This window comes from Sus scrofa, chromosome 16, assembly GCF_054392235.1.
Source record: "Sus scrofa isolate SSC_HxYL_T2T_F1_AM1 chromosome 16, Sscrofa_HxYL_maternal_Yorkshire_Landrace_v2.0, whole genome shotgun sequence".
NCBI classification, from domain to species: Eukaryota; Metazoa; Chordata; class Mammalia; order Artiodactyla; family Suidae; genus Sus; species Sus scrofa.
This window is the reverse complement of record NC_139398.1, coordinates 22,047,679-22,064,967: the sequence shown is the minus strand read 5'-3', so window position 1 is coordinate 22,064,967 and position 17,289 is coordinate 22,047,679. Positions and strand designations below refer to the sequence as shown.

At 35.8% G+C, this 17,289-nt stretch overlaps 1 protein-coding gene across 18 annotated transcripts in view; it reads left to right on the top strand.

Moving 5' to 3' along the window:
* CDH12 (cadherin 12) overlaps positions 1 to 17,289 on the top strand; it is a 989,627-nt gene that overhangs the window by 957,275 nt on the left and 15,063 nt on the right. For all 18 annotated transcript variants that reach the window (XM_085001686.1, XM_021077037.2, XM_085001675.1 and 15 more), the window contains one exon: positions 1,956 to 2,092. In XM_085001686.1, the coding sequence (XP_084857812.1) occupies positions 1,956 to 2,092 (137 nt within the window). The remainder of the gene's footprint in view (positions 1 to 1,955; positions 2,093 to 17,289) is intronic.

The following is a 17,289-nucleotide window of genomic DNA, read 5'->3' as shown; positions in this document are numbered from 1 at the left end:
ATTCCTTTTACAGCCTTCTAATAACAGACCAACATCGTATGCAGGAAGGTTTTCTTGAACCACTAGGTTTTGAACCATGTCTTTTTAGTTCTGTAGGGTCTTTTCTGTCCTTTTATCAGGCATCAAAATCACCTGTTTATCTGTGTTCTATCAACTAGACTCTTTGTTGGTAAGCAGTGCACTTTACTATTTTTATGTGCTTCAGCCCTCTTCCAATGCCTAGTGCATGCTGGGCACTCAACACATATTTAGTAAATTGTATGATTAAGCACTTGCAATTGTTAGTCCACACAGAGTTCTTCCAGAAATGCTAGAGTCACTAAGCAGATTCAGTAACAATTTTCTTCTTAATTTGGCATGTGCCCAAGTTGAATAAAGGTGCTGAAAAGGGATTTTGTTCAGAAAAGGACATCATGAAATAGGGAGAATTAAACTCATAATATCCTATACTCCCTGACTTTTAAATATACCTTAACTTTGTTTATAATTTTTGAGAGCATTCTTATGAGACAGAAGGCATCAATGCATTCTCACAAATCAACAATGGAAACATTAAATGTAGATTAAAACTTGGTTAATACTCTGATCCTAACAGTTACTAATAAATATCGAAGTTAAGTTATAAATCTCATCTGTAAAGACAAACTAGCTTTGCTCTAGTTTTTCCGAAATTTTACTGAAGTTATCTGCACACTGCCCTGGTTTTAAATAACCAGTTTTTTCAAAATTATAACTTGTTATATTGAAACATATACCTTGACTAGCTTTTCGCGATAGCCTGGAGATTAAGTGGGCTGACTATGATGATGTCATCTGCTTTCAGCCACTGTTTGTAACCTTGACTCTCTGGCCAGAAAAATGGTGATCAATATATGATGCATTGAGCCTTTTGATTAGCAGAGCCCTTTCACATAAAATAATCTATTTAAAATTGGTAACACTATCTAATGATAATTATATGGAAATCATTGATGACCTGGTCCAAATATCAGCTCTAAAACTTTCTAACTTTGTGAATTTTGGCAGTTTCCTCATATGTAAAATAGGGAGATCACTAATACTCATTCTTTAGGGCTGTTGTGGGACTTTATTAAATTAACATATATAAGTATTTAGGATAATATCTAACTCAGTAAGAGTTCAAAATGTCTATTAATATGATATTTGAAAATACATGTTTAAAAATAATTTTACGCATATTACTCTATATGTCCACTGTAACATAATTAGTGTTATATGTAAAATTATATATCAAATGTAGTATCTTTTTTATTCATTTTCTTGGATTTCTTACTCTAGCTGCATCATGGTAAAGAAGGCAACATCTGTTACTATCAAGACGTTTAGCTAATAAAAAAGATAAAAGGGGAATCATTAGCCAAGGTCATTTTTTAAATGGTATCCTTATATTTAGAGTAATAAAAAAACCATGGCTGTTTTATATGTGTTTGAGGAAACACTTCTGTACAGTTACAGCATTGTCAGTTCAAAAAAACATTCCTCTTAGTTTCCATAATACGATTTTTTTTCTGTCCATGGAAACAAAGATTCTACTTCTGTTCTCGCCTCTTTGTAGCTATTTCCAGATGCCTCCTCACATCCAGCTCTTCCCACAGCCACCATTAAGGAATATTTTACTGCTTGAAAAAGTTTTAATATTCAGCAGGTTAAGGAAACCCATGGTCAGCTTTAGAATTTTAGTCTCTGCTGAGCTTTCAAGGTGTCAAGACCCTAAAATAATATGAACAGCAGGAGTACTAAATCTTTCATTATTTCCAGTTTTCCCTTGAGCATACTGACTTTGCAATAAAGAAGCTGTCATTTACACTCTTCTTTATTGCAAGGTGGGTAATAGCTACAGGGAGAAAAATAAGGAACTGTGTCAAGTTAGCCTGCCTGCCATTATGATTAATGTGTAATCATTGCACATTTGCATCTACTCTTTTTATATACAGGTACTTCATAGATTGGAAGAGTGATGGGGACAGCTACTTTACAATAGATGGAACTGAAGGAACCATCGCCACTAATGAATTACTAGACAGAGAAAGCACTGCACAGTATAATTTCTCCATAATTGCGAGTAAAGTTAGTAAGTATGGCGTGGACGGAATCAATGTTATACTGCAGTTCTTTGGATTTCACACTCTGAAACGAGTCCCTGCTGAGGTGTTTTTCATTTTTGGACTGACAGCTGAGTGGTCTCCCGGGGAAACTCAGAAACCTGTTCCTTTTCCTCCTAGCATAAGTCCAGAAAAATGGTGACAGCTGCCAATGAGCTCTGTTTGCAGGACTACATGAATATCTAACAGTGCATTTCATTGGGTGACCTCATCCCTTTCCAGGCTGTAACCTCCCAGATCCACTGGAGTTCCAACTTCTTTTCACTCGGCATCGCTGCCTATATTATCGGGAGCTTCCTAGGCCAGGCAGGAGGAAACGATCATCACGTAAAATCACCTACTCTAAAGTATTTTCTGAAGTTGAAGACAACATTTTTAAGTCACTTCTTTTCTTTCTTGCTCCTTTCATTAGAGTGTGTTTATCTTTTATGAACCTTATTGTGGAATATACAGGCGTTTTAAGGGCAATTCTTCAGGGAGTCACTGAGAAACTATCAGATGCTTAGGAATCACTGCTGGTGTTGATTTCTGCTTGGTCCGGAAGAGAATCCTCTAGACCGAGAGTGATTATAGGTCTTACATGTTTGTCTGGACGATTGCAGATATTATCACCTCTTGCCAAGGTCACAGATTAGGGTGGGACTGGTGACATTTGGCTCTCGACATAGTTGTTTGGTGACAGAGTGCATTGTACCAGTCCCTCTGCTTAGGGTCTCTTGAACAATTTGAGGGAATCCCTTCTGAGCATCTTTCGCTTTTGTTTTCTTATTTTATTTGGTGCACCTGGTACAGATGCTTTGGCAGCTAATGTCACCTTTCAATGCAGGGATGGGCTAACTGTGAATATTTCTGTCTAGGGGTTTTTGATAGGTCTCAACCTGGTGGGGTGTAAATATAAAACAGTTTTGTTAATCTTCAACAAACTGCTTCCTAACCTGAGTAATTAGATATCTATTCCTGGGCCTTAATGATGTGTTTAGCTGATTTCATTACTGTTATGTTATTCTGATTATTAAAGGTAAATCTAGCATAAAAGAATATGCAGCTTCTGTCTTGTTTGTTGGCATGATTCTCTGTTATGTAAGAAGACTGACTATTCTGAGTCTGCCATACAGGAGCATCACATGTTGGTAGTCAGGTTTACACACCCAGCTCAATGCAGCCTTCTAACTGTATTTGTCAGCATGTTGGATAGATAAGTAAAACTGTCTTGGAAACTCTAGCTAGGCCCCTCCCTAGCTGAATACCACAAGGTAACCTCCACCATTGCCATGAGAAATGGAATATATACCCAGTTAAATACTGCCCAGATTCTGATGCACAAAATTGTGAGAAATATTGAAATTGCAATTATTTCAAGCAACTGTATTTTGGGGTTGTTCATTGTTACAGAGCAATAGATAACTGCAGAACTCAGTAACACCTTAAGTTGGTACTTTGAGTCCTTGGTTGTGGGGATATAGATCCTACAGTTTGTTGGGCTGGAAAAGAGAGAAAGAAATAAAAATGCATCATTCTCTCTTATCTGCCCTCACAGAGTGTTGTCCTAGTTGCCACTGCTTCTAGGATTAAAATGGACTGGCTAAATAGACTTCCAAATTACTATCTCTCTTCACGTGATTTCTAAGTTATTTGGTAATGGGGGGTTCTGCAGCATCCCAGCTGCCCATGAACTTGATATGGGCACCAAGTGGTAGACCTTACAGCTTCTTCTCTTTTTTTTTTTTTTTGTCTTTTTAGGGCCACATCTGCTGCATATGGAGGTTCCCAGGCTAGGGTTCGAACTGGAGCTGTATCCACTGGCCTACACCACAGCCACAGCAATGCCAGATGCATCCGAGCCACGTCTGTGACCTACACCACAGCTCAACGCAACACCGGATTCTTAACCCACTGAGGGAGGCCAGGGATCAAACCTGCATCCTCATGGATGCTAGTCAGATTCGTTTCCACTGAGCCACGATAGGAACTCCAACCTTACAGCTTCTTAATTCCAGGTCCCGCCCAAACAGAAGATGGGTTCCTTGGGTGAGTTAACTGCAGAATTTCTCAATTCCAGCTTGCTTGCTTGCTTGCTTTCTTTCTTTCTTTCTTTCTTTCTTGTCTTTTCTAGGGCCATTCCTGTGGCATACAGAAGTTCCCAGGCTAGGGGTCGGAGCTGTAGCCACCTGTCTACACCAGAGCCACAGCAACGCAGGATCCAAGCCAAGTCTGCGACCTACACCACAGCTCACGGCAATGCCGTATCCTTAACCCACTGAGCAAGGCCAGGGATCGAACCCGCAACCTCATGGTTCCTTGTCAGATTCGTTAACCACTGCGCCACGAGGGGAACTCCAATTCCAGCTTTCTGATGAGTCCACTTGACCCTGAGGAAATTCACAGATCCTTGTCAGGTTAGAAAGGTACATTAAAAGCTTAGATTTTCAAACTTAGAAAGCCCTACTTTGTTATTTATCAATATAGTTAGGGCATATGTCGGCTCCATTTTGACCTGGTGGATATAGATTTTGCCTAAACACAGATTAGGAAACCCTATTGTGTGGGTTCTCATATGTTGACCCTAAGTGGGACATACACAGAACTGGGACTTAGACTCACAATCCACACATATGCACAATTTAAGAGCTAATATTTCTAAAATGTCTACCCGTTGTCCATTCCAGTATCTATTCAAAGACTACTGTGTAGAGTTTAGAGTCAAAGTTTTTAAAAGTAAACTTTATTCATATTTTAATGTGTAAGACTGTTTTCAATGATCAAGCTAGTAGCCAGCCTGAGAAGGAAACTATCATCATGGTAAATGACTGAGAAATAAATAGGCCATACTTGCCCTGCCAAGTGGAACAAAATTGTGTAAGTGTACCTGATGGCAGATTGAAGGAGCATATGTTTTGGCCCTGACCCTTCTATAAAAACTATCAGATAATATGAAATGGTACAATAATTAAACAACCTCCAATTAATTAAAAAGCAGTCATTAATCATTGTAGCTATAGTTGGAGTTCCAAATAATTTTATTAGACCCCTAATAATTCTTTTATGCATTGCTGCTTTGCTGTTTTTATGATACTAATCTTGAGAATTAAAAAAAAAATGGGAGTCTTCAAAAATCCACTTCATTCAAATTATCAGAAACTTTCAACAGGCAAATGTGTTTAATTTTGGGGGTTTTGTGGTGTTACTTTAACACATTTCATTAGGCAAAAATAAGTACAAATAACTATGTTACAGCCTTAGAACTTTTGTATAATTATAAAATGAATGGAAGATGCCAGAGATAATTATTCTTTTCTTGGTCATGTTAGTTATTCAGATGGCAATAGATTGTTTCCATTAATTGTAGAATAGGTCAAAAATCAATGATTCATTTACCAAGTGCTATATTTGGGGAAAATATTGTATGTAAATATATCATTATAAGCTGGATTAAATTGTTGAAAAATTAATTTTTAAAGTTATTTGGTATTTTAGCTACTTTGCTTAATTTTTTACTTAAATATAATACAAGTGATGTCATCTTCATATATATAGAAAAATCAAACTAAGATTATTATCTATAATTGGGCTCAACATAGCTTCATCTAATTTTTATAAACTTGTATAGAATATCATTTACATGCAAAGCACTGTTAGTAATGTGTTAAAACTAAGACTTAAGTGTGTTCTTAAGGACAGTTTAGGAGTAGTTAGAAATTAACCCCCCAAATTACTTTATTAAGTCATAACTATGCAAATTATAATGACTTCCAGGGATTTCAGATTTAAGCATACTCTTATATAACCTGTAGGGGAAAATTACAAAAGGTTTATACTGACCAGACTGTGGACATTAATGAAGGATTTAAACAAAAATAAATAGGCTTTTTGGTAGAATTTTCTGAAGAGTTTCTTCTGCCTGTGTATCAAACAGTTAGCCATGAAATGGGGGTCTTGAGTCATATGAGAATAAAGTATTTTATTTTTCCAGAATAATAGTAGTAATAATATTAGAAACTGATAAACCAAAATATTCTAATGGCTTTATATATGTTCACTCAATTTATTATTTTGCATATTTTAGGAGTGAGGAAATGGAGGCTAAGAGATATTTCGGTTGTCACACAGTGAATGATAACTAAGCTGACTCATATTCCAAAACACAATTTTCTTGGGACATATATTCAGACCTCTATGCTTCATTTTACTTATTTTAAGTAAGTTAATAGTAAAATTAGTAAATGAGATTTGCACATGTGTATATATTAAAGTAAAATATATAAAAATTATATATACATTGGCATTCCCTGGTATTTCAGTGGGTTAAGGACCCAGCATTGTCACTGCTATGGATATGCTTGCAGCTCTGGCTTGGGTTTGATCCCTGGCCTGGGAACTGCCATGTGCAGTGGGTACAGTCAAAAAAAAATATGTACATTTACAATGTATGTATAATTGAATTGAAATTATTATTACTCTTGGCATCTATCTATTTTTAAGCTCATTAGACTGCCTACCTATTAAAATCCAATAGTGAATTTGCATTTTAGAAACAAAATACAAGACTCAAAATATGAAAACAGGGAAATACATGTGCAATATTATGTGTGTGGCAGTATTGTGGTTAGATTTCTATGTCGAAAAAGTGTTGATTACTGTATGTCTCAAGCTGCAACAGGAGTTCCTAATGATTTGATCATGCAGTATCTTTTTTGACAATTTCCCTGTATATGGAAAGATTTGGTCTACCTACACTATGTTGCTTCCTACCTGATGGTTTCCTGAGGTGGCAACACCTTCTTTAGCACCAAGGACATTAAGAAGAAACTGGACAGCATGGACATTGACTACAACCTGCTCAACAAGGTGATCAGTGAGCTGAAAGTGAAAAAGCACTGTAGATGTCACTGCCCAGAGTATGAGAAAGCTGGCCAGTGTGCCCGCCTCCACAAGGTGGATCTGCAGCTCCTGCTGGTGGTTCAGCCCTGGCTAGAATAGAGGAAAAAGACAATAAGAGGGAGAAGTTGGAGGACTCAGAAAACTCCATGGGGCTTGTCTTGATCAATTACAATACTGCTCCCTTAAAAATGTGATGAGATGTCATTTCTGACATCAGTGGTGTCATGTTTTGCCCCATTCCATTGAACTGAAGCAAGGCATTAGATCCAGACCACAGTTTAGGGTAGACAATTCCCTGGAGGTAACTCATGTATATTGGGGGTGGAGAGGATTGGGAACCATTTTAGAAAGTTATCGACCATATGTAGCTCTGGCAACTAGACAAGTCATTCTAAAAGTGAAGAAAGTTTAGAGATTATATTACTGGATCACCAGGCCTGAGAACTTTGTGAGAAGGACAACGACAACAATCTGGTTAAATTCATTAAATGTACAACCAAAATACAAAGTGCTGGAGAGAGAAAATAGTTAAAATAATTATTTTTAAGGCATAGACACAGTATGTGACACAGGAATTATCATTTGAGCTGAGTGTTTAAGCGGAAAAAGGTATTGAAAGGGAGGAAAAGGGAATATTCTAGGTTGAGGAAGAACAGAAAAGTATCAAAGTTCATGTCCAGTTGAGATATTGCAAAGATGGTAGTACAGTTGGTGTCCAGTAGGTATAGAGGGGAGTGGAGAAAGTACCCTCAGAAAGGAAGCCTAAGAAAATCATGGACTTGGAGAAGAGACCTGTGGTTGCCTGATGGGAGGGGGAGGGAGTGGGAGGGATCGGGAGCTTGGGCTTATCAGACACAACCTAGAATAGATTTACAAGGAGATCCTGCTGAATAGCATTGAGAACTATGTCTAGATACTCATGTTGCAACAGAAGAAAGGGTGGGGGAAAAAACTGTAATTGCAATGTATACATCTAAGGGTAACCTGACCCCCTTGCTGTACAGTGGGAAAATAAAATAAAAAAAAAAAAAAGGAAGCCTGACATCTACTCTCTGAGAGACTTTCTTATATGGAATATAGTATTGTTGGTTATAGCCACCATGCTGTACATTATATCCTTAGAACTTATTTATTGTGTAACTGGAAGTCTGTACATTTTGATCACGTTCACCTTTTTGTGCATCCTCCACTCCCCCTCCACTTCTAGCAGCCACTTCAAGATATCAAATATCAAATCATATTACATACTTAAATTAACATATTATATGTCAATTATCTCTCAATTTTTAAAAAAAGAAAAGAAGTCTTACCAAATGGAGCCTTAAATGCCTCACTGAGTAACTGCAGAGTTTTTCAGGTGGATTTTTCAGCCCATCCTCATTCTTGCTGTTTGTATGATGTGTCCTCAGCTTAACATATGTCCAAAGAGGCATATATCACTTCTCCAACCTTCTCTACCTACTGGGTCTGGAAGGAAGTTATGTTCAGGACCTGAATTACTATAAGCCAGATGAATAAGTTGCGTTATTTCCACCTGGGTAACCTCAGGTAACCTCATCAGGATCAAAAAAGGATGAGTCTGGATTCTCTGCAGTGTTTGAGCAGCAGACATTTCTTTCTAATTTGGACAGCCTTTTATTTTATTTTTTTTTCTTTTTCAAAAATGCACCTTAAGGCACATGCAGATCAAGTGAAAATTCTTTTCTACTACTGTTATTCAACTTCTCGATTGTCACCTGTATCAGAATCACCTGAGACAGTATTCCTGGATCCCATTCAAGACATACTGAATGAGAATTTCTGGGATTATTGCCAAGAGATCTCCATTTTAAATAAGATACCCAGATCATTTAATGGATACTGATGTTGGAACCAATGTGCTAAATTCTCTAGGGTTTTAAAGATTAGCATGGATTTGGGAAAGTAAAACAGCATAATGTTACTATGAAGTGATATACTTAGTATAATTGACTTTTGAGGACTAAATAATACCATTGGTTCTAATTATGGATTGAAGTCTTTATTTTTTTCCTCTCATTTCTCAAATAATTGCCTTTCTCTTACCCTTCATTAATACTTCACTTTACATATATGAGTCTAGGTATCTACCTAAACTACCATTACCTACCATTTAATAATTTCCTTTATTTTCCCTAGGTAAATATATAAAACTCACATATTTATGAGTTTTGTGTTATCAAAAACAGGTAACTGACTTATACTAATTCAGCAACATTTCTGTAATATTTATAATACAGAAGAGTAAGGCATACTTTGAAGAAAGAATCACTTTTACATATTCAACCATTTCATAAAGCCTTCAGTGCAAAGTATTCATGGAAATAATAATCATTAACACCACTATAGTCATCAACTTAGTTTTAGAAATGATGTCATTTTCTATTACATGATGTGTCAATAGAATAGAATCCAAACTTGTTGTGATAATTTATATTTTATTTTAAACTTTTAACTGCTTACGATTACACCCCAATAATCAAACTATGTTGGAGTAGTATAAAACAGTAACAGCACTCTATAAAAATCACAAACACAACAACAATGTCAGTCCTTTTTTTTTTCTTCATTAGTATATGTTTTTTTAAGGAAATTAAAACTGCATGATGAACTTTTCACCTAAAGGTTGAAATTTGGATAAAAACATTCTTTAGATATACACAGAAAATTTCTTTTAACATTACATATCAAAACAGGAATTCAAAAATGACACCTTTTTACATTGAAAATATATAATGACATCATGAACTATACTGTTTTTCATGTACTTGCAAAGGGATCATCTCAAGTGTGAGATTATTAGTATCAGGGACTTTATCTTATACATATTTGATGCCTATGGTTTATCATACTTTTTGGAACATATGGATATGTATATATTGATGAATACATTATGAGTAGCTTTACAGATATTTGAAATGTATTATGTATTACATCTTAAGTGAGCATTATTATATCATAGATTTTGTTAAATTTTCAAGGAATTTATGTTTATCATGAATATAAATGTAACAGCAGCATTTTGCTACTCCTTCATTTATTTGCTCCTTGCCATCTAGTAGACAGTGTTTGTTATGTTCATGGAATAAGATTTATAAACAAAACAAATCTTCCTCACGTGGGCTTACAGTCTAAGAAGCATCAAACTTGATTAACAGTCAATAAGAATACTATGTTATAATGTTAACATGAACAATAAACCAATAAGCAGGTATTATGAAAACACACAAACAGATGCAAGGGTAATCCTTCACAAGAATACAGCATTTAAACTAAAAAGTAGAAGATTAGAAAGCAAGCAGTAAAAGGAGAGTAGAAATGTATTCTAGATGATGGAAATAGCATAAGCCAAGCTCTGGAAGTTAGAGAAAGTATGCAATATTCAAAAAAACATGAAGTAATTCAATATAGAAAAAAATATAGAATGAGTAAAAGATAAAGCTCCTCTGTCTCTTTCATTCCCTCTGTCTCTGGCTCTCTCTCCTTACTTATACTCTTCCTGGTAATCCTCTATTACTAATAAAAATCAATCCAAATTAGAAATATTAAGATCGGAGTTCCTGTCATGGTGCAGCATAAACAAATCTGACAGGAACCGTTAAGGTTGTAGGTTTGATCTCTGGCCTCGCTCAGTGGGTTAAGGATCTGGTGTTGTGGTGAGCTGTGGCGTAGGCTGCAGATGCAGCTCAGATCCTGCATTGCTGTGGCTCTGGTTTAGGCCGGCAGCTGTATCTCTGATTAGACCCCTAGCCTGGGAACCTCCATATGCTGCGGGTGCGGCCATAAAAAGCAAAAAAAGCAAAAAGTATGAAGCTTGTTATTTTTCCCCCCAGCAAGTTATAGTGTTGATTTCATTGTGAAGTAAATAGGTAAATATTGAAAATATAAAATCAAAGGTAGAACTTGATTTGACTGGTATTGTTTAATATTTATACTGGGTACAGAATGGTGAATGGATTGGAATAAAGTGGAGTTGGAGAATAGTAGAAAAAGAGAAAGATATTATATGGAGTAATCTAAGACAGAAACTTTGATGACTCAGTAATGGTCAGGATGATAAGAAAGAAATGGAGTCATTTGAGGGAAAGTTAAGAGATGAAAATTATAGGATTTAATGTTGATTGGATATGGAAATGAATGAGGAGTCACTATTAGTGGTCAGCTTTCTATGGGCTGGTGCTACCATAAACTGAGGTAAAAAACATCAAAAAAGAGTGGCAGTGGGCAAAGATTGTAAGTTTAGTTTTGAAAAGATTAAATTTTATATTCTTACTGCTCATATGAGTAGTCATATAATCAATGTGTATACGGAAGAAGTCAGAAGTCAGGTGAGGGATTTAGGTTTGATGAATAAATTTGAGATTAATCAACATATAGGTTGTAATGAGTACGCGAGTTTAAGACATGAGAAGTGGTTCCGTGACATGAAACTAAGCCATTTAAGGGTTAGGCAAAAGAGCAATAGAAACACAGGAGAACAAACAAGTTGCTCATGGGTAGAAGTGAAAAGAGAAGTATTTAGAAGCCAGAAAAAAATTTTGTTCCACTAATTTAATGAGAGATTTAGGAGAAGGGAAGAGAGTAGAGGATAAAACACAGCTTTGTATCTTGTGCTTTGTATTCTCATTGCTTCTATGATTTATTAATTCAATTAATAAAGTAGTATATATCAGACTATTAATGGTTCATTATGTTTTTGCAAGTGCTTGTTTCAGAAATTTAATTATTTATTGATCTATTAGCCACTTGTATAAAATCACGTCTTTTTTATTAAATTTATCAAAAATCAATAATGGGTTTTACATGCCTTCGAAATATCAATTTTATTTTCTGTTATTATATTAAAGAAAATCACTCAAAAAATTAATTATAGATAGTTGAACATGAAGTAAAATGGCATCTGATGTTAACCATGCTCTTGCTGACCATGGCTGAATTCAAGCAAAATATGCTGACTCTCATGGTATCAGTGGGTTATATTCCACAGAGGTTTTCTTTTATATTGGCTGTATCTAATAAACCTTTGCTTTTCAGTTCAGTCTGTTTTTGAAAGTATATTTATTCAGTTTGCTAGTATGTACTAGGCACTGTGTTAAACTGGATAAATAAAGATGAATATGATGTTGTTTCTGCTCTCAAGGAACTCAGAATGTCTAAGGCTTTATGTTTTTGCAGATACTTAAAATAAGTGATTTTCTCTCCTATTTTCATTAGGAAAAAATTGATAGTATTTTTAAAGACTTCTTTTCTTTGGAGATCAGTTTTTGTCACCAATAGCACAGAAAGTAACATTGACTTTAGCATAGTTTATATGAATAATTTAAATTATCTTTATGGATTGCTCAGTCTAGCTCCAGATCATACTATGGTAACTGAACAGAGCTATTCTTAGATATGGTTTATCTTAACTTGTAATTTAAAAGTGAAATGATTTAAAGAGAAAAGGCACAGAGAACCTCTGTTATTTATTCTCTGTATTTTGCTCATTTGGCATTATAATTCAGGTTTTTGGGCATAAAAAGCTAAGATTTCATCCTGGAAGTTATGGTAGTTGCAATTATGTACATCATCATAAAATTAAATTTTTAACTCCTGTAGTTATTCTAAAGCAGGTGTCATTTTTAAATAGAGGCCTAATAATACCAATGTATTTTCATAGGAATATTGCGCTTGTTAGTACTTTATTGTTTTTAAAACATTTTCAATTACACTTCTCATTTGGTCTTGGAAACATCCTATCTCAGTGTCTATGGCCAGTATTTAATGAATATCTACTATTAAAACAAACACAAACACTACCTTGACTTTTGAATACAAACTAAGCTTCCTCATAGCATGGTGGATAGATTGCAGTGAAAAGTGTGACTCATAGAATATAAGTGACCATCAATTACATGGCAGATCTTAGGCAGTGTATTTTCATACTGAGTTAATGGATATGCATCATAGGCTTGTGAAAAGCATAGTAAGGAGACTTGGATTCTAGTCTTGGCTTTGACACAAATCATAGGGCAAGATTATGCCAAACTTTTCTCATATATAAATAAATAGGAATTTATAGGTCTGTATTTTTCAAACTTTGTAGAGCATCAGGACCCTTTGTCAAATGAATTCTTATGTGGGTTCCCAAAGACATAATACAAACTATGGATAAAGCCAATGACTTCTCTTTGCCCCTGTGAAATTCCTTAACCCCAAAGAGGATGGCATGAGAACCATAAGTTTATATCAATTGTTAGATTTAAAATTTAGTTTTTCTTAGGATTTATCAAAGGTTACAATGCTAATAACTAACTAGCAAAGCCACTTCTAAAAGAGATTTCTGATTCTAAGTTACAAAGATGGCCATACCTTTTTATCTGTCCCATCCTTTTCGTTCTTTTGACAATGAGGCTGACATTACTTTCAAGAAGAAGTGAGGTCTATCTCCATTGAATTTGGAAAGGGGTTGGTAATTGCCCTAACATATAGAAGTTTTCCTACAATAGGGTCATAAAAGGAATAGTTTCTGTCTGAATTTCTCTCATTCTTGAAATACTTTCCCTTGAACTCATGCCACCTTGATATGAGAAAGCTCAGTCTACACAAAGACATTAGATGTGTATTCTTGTCTACATCTCCAGGTAGGCCTCTGGCAAACCACCAGCATCAAGCAGCAGACATGAATAAATGAAATTTCAGATGATTCAGCTAAGAAGGTACCAATTCAGGGAGAAATGCCTGCCCCCCCCCCTTTTTGATGGCTTGGGTTCATTTTATGGGTTTTCCTTCAGTATCCTTCTACAAAATAGTAAGGTTAGAAACCAATAGCAAGGTTCTGGCAAGACAGTGAGAACTCTTTGTTTCCTGGAAGCACTCCACCTTTCCCTATGGTCTCCAGCTGTGTCACTGCTGCAGTCCATGGAGGTGGAGGGATTGGTACTTTTGTCTTCCACCAAGCCCTAAAGGGAAGACATCTGCCATCTATATCCTCTGTTTTTCAGCCTTCTCCCCTACTTGTTGAACCTTGTTACAGAAGGCCATGGTAAGAATTGTTTGGATCCAATAGGAATTCTGAGCCCCAGAGGCCATGACCAGGGCACAGTCCATGAAGAATACGTTGGTCCTTCCACATGGTGCCCCCTAAGAACATGGTTGGGCCATGTTGCTCCAAAAGAGCTGCTGCAAACTCATGGGCCAGGCAGGACCAGAGCCCCATGCCTTAGCCAGAGCTGTTGCAGGTAAATGCAGTCAGACACGCAGGGACAGTGACCATTCTTCCATGTGAAGAACTGGCATCTGATCAAACTGATCTGAGCCTTGAGCTTCTGGTGAATTTTCCTTCCAGCCTCTGTGTTCACCCAGAATATGTGGGGTATGGAACAGCTGGAATGGACCTGGTACTGGGCACAGGCTTAATGAAGTACAGAGAGGAGTGCAGTCAGCAATTCTGGTACTGGCACCAGCAGCCCACACCATGGGCCTATTTGCACTTGGTGTTCAGGAAGATCTGCTTGGCCTCTGGCTTGACCCACACCTTGTCCAGACAGATGCCACATATTGGATCCCAAAAGTTGTTACTACGGCCTTATGTAACCAGGATCAACAAGTAGGGAAGAAGGCTGAAGAGCAGGGGTTATCAGGTGGCAGCTGTTTTCCCTTTAGGGCTTGGTGGAAGATGAAAGTACTAAGCCCTCCACCTTCATGGACTGCAGCAATGACACAGCAGGGGGACTGGGGACAGGTGGGATACTCCTAAGGGAAAAAAAAATTCCCACTCTCTTGCCAGAACCATGTACATATGCATACAAACTTATTGTGGACTTTCATTTTATTCTCTTGGGTAGATACCTAGGAGCCGAATTGTTGGCTTCTAAGTTCATGTTTAATATTTAAAGAAAGTCCCAACCTATGTCTCAAAGTGACTTTGCAATTTTTAATTTCCACCAGCAGTCCCTTCCAGCAGCAATCCATTTTATTTCTCTGAGCAATTATTTGTTAATTTGTTTATAATCCTACATTTATTTTAAGTTTATTCCTAAAATTTTATTATCTTTGATTATATTGTGAATTGAATTTTTTCTCAAGTTTATTTTCAGGTTGTTCTTAACTAGCATGTTAGGTACATAATTGTCATATTTAATATTGCTCTCTTGGAGTTCCCATTGTGGCTCAGTGGTTAACGAATCTGACTAGGAACAATGAGGTTGTGGGTTTGATCACTGGCCTTGCTCAGTGGGTTAAGGATCCAGCATTGCTGTGGCTGTGGTGTAGGCCAGTGGCTACAGCTCCGATTAGACCCCTAGCCTGGGAACCTCCATATGCTGCAGGTGCAGCCCTAAAAAAAAAAAAAAAAAAAAAAAAAAAAAAAAAAAAAAAAAAAAAAATTGCTCTCTTATCTCATGGCTTTGATGTACTCTTTTATATCCATTTCTTTAGGAATTCTTTAGGATTTCCTACTCACAGGGTCTTATCATTTTTAAATAAAAATACTTTTCTTTCAAATCCAAATACTTATAAAATATTTATTTTTATTTCATTGCACTGGATAAACCCTTAAGTGCAATGGTGAATATGTGGTAAGAGCAGACATTCTTGCTGTGTTCAATATTAGAGAGAAAATATTTAGTCTCCCACTATTGAGTATGATATTAGACATGGGTTTCTTTAGACAGAATATGTCAGGCTGAAGATGTTGATTTCTATTCATTATTTGTTGAGATTTTTTTCAAATCATGAATGTGTAAGATTTTGTCAAATGCTAATTGTGAGTCTCTTGAGATGGCTATATTTTTTTTTGTTTGTTTTCTGTTAATCTGATATATCACATTGATTATTACTGGATGTTAAACTAACTTGAATCCCTGGGATAAATGCTATTTAGTCATTATGTGTTAGCTTTATATTGTGTTTCTGAGATTGACTTGTTAATATTTTATTAAGGAATTATTGTACCCATGTTGTGAGCAATATTAATCCATTTTTCTGATGTTTTTATTTGACTTTTGGTATTAAGATAGAAGGGACAAGTTGGTATTTTCTCCTCTACTTTATAAAAGAGGTTTTGAAGACTTGATATTATGTGGTCTATAAATAGTTGATAGAATTTCCCAGTGAAGCCATGTGGGCATTATATTTTCTTGGTGGGGAGATTTTTAATTTCAGCTTAATTTTCTCCACTCGTTTTAGGCCTACTAAGATTTTCTTTTTCATTTCGACGTCAGTTATGAAAATTTGTGTCTTTCTAGAAATTTATCCAGTTCATCTATATTCACCAAATTTTTGGCATAAATTTACAATATTATTTTATAATATGTATTCACCTATGATAAAAGTGATATCTACTCTCTATTCCTGATTTTCATAATTTGGCCTTAGTCTTTTCTTTTCTTAGTTTAAGCTGTACTTTAAAATGCCAATATTAAGTTAGTTCTAACTCAAATTGTCTCAAAAAAGCTATGGGAGCTGATTGAGATATCACCAGAGATAGAGGAAAATAATATAACAAAGCATTCTTAATGTCATGAGGGAAAAAATACAGTTAGTTATTGATTATTTTATCCGAGCCCCAAACTCTTAACAAGCTGGTTATTCAACATAAGCAATATGGAGCAATAATAATTGAAGTTTATTTATTTATTTATTTAGTTAGTTAGTCTTGTAAGGCTGCATCTGGGGCATATGGAAATTCCCAGGCTAGGGGTCGAATCAGAGCTGCAGCTGCAGGCCTATGTCGCAGCCACAGCAATGTAGGATCCAAGCTGCGTCTGCGATGTATACAATGGCTCACTGCAAAGCGAGATCCTTAACCCACTGTGTGAGACCAGGTCTTGAACCTTCATCCTCATGGATACTAGTCAGGTTTGTAACCCACTGAGCCACAATGGGAACTCCTGTATAATTGTAGTTTAAATGTTTTGACCACTGGTAGTAACACAGTCATTAATTGTGTAAGATTTTGGTTATGCAATAGTCACTACTAAGTTCATATTTGAATTTACTTTCTAAGTATTCAGTAATAATTAGTTTCTAACATGGCAAATATTGTGATAATAATGCTCATGCCAAATCAACTTTAAACAAATTTCATCATTGCTATTTCAAATATCAGATGAGTCAGAAAGCAAATAAATTATTTTTTCACATCATTTAGTGAATTATATACATAAAAGAAAAAATTCTATAATACTCTAATAAATACATTCTCTTGTGAAAAGTTCAGTTCTTACTTAAGTATAGTAGTCCTTGAACAAAAGCGTTATTACCTACCCAGCCGGAATTTACAAATACA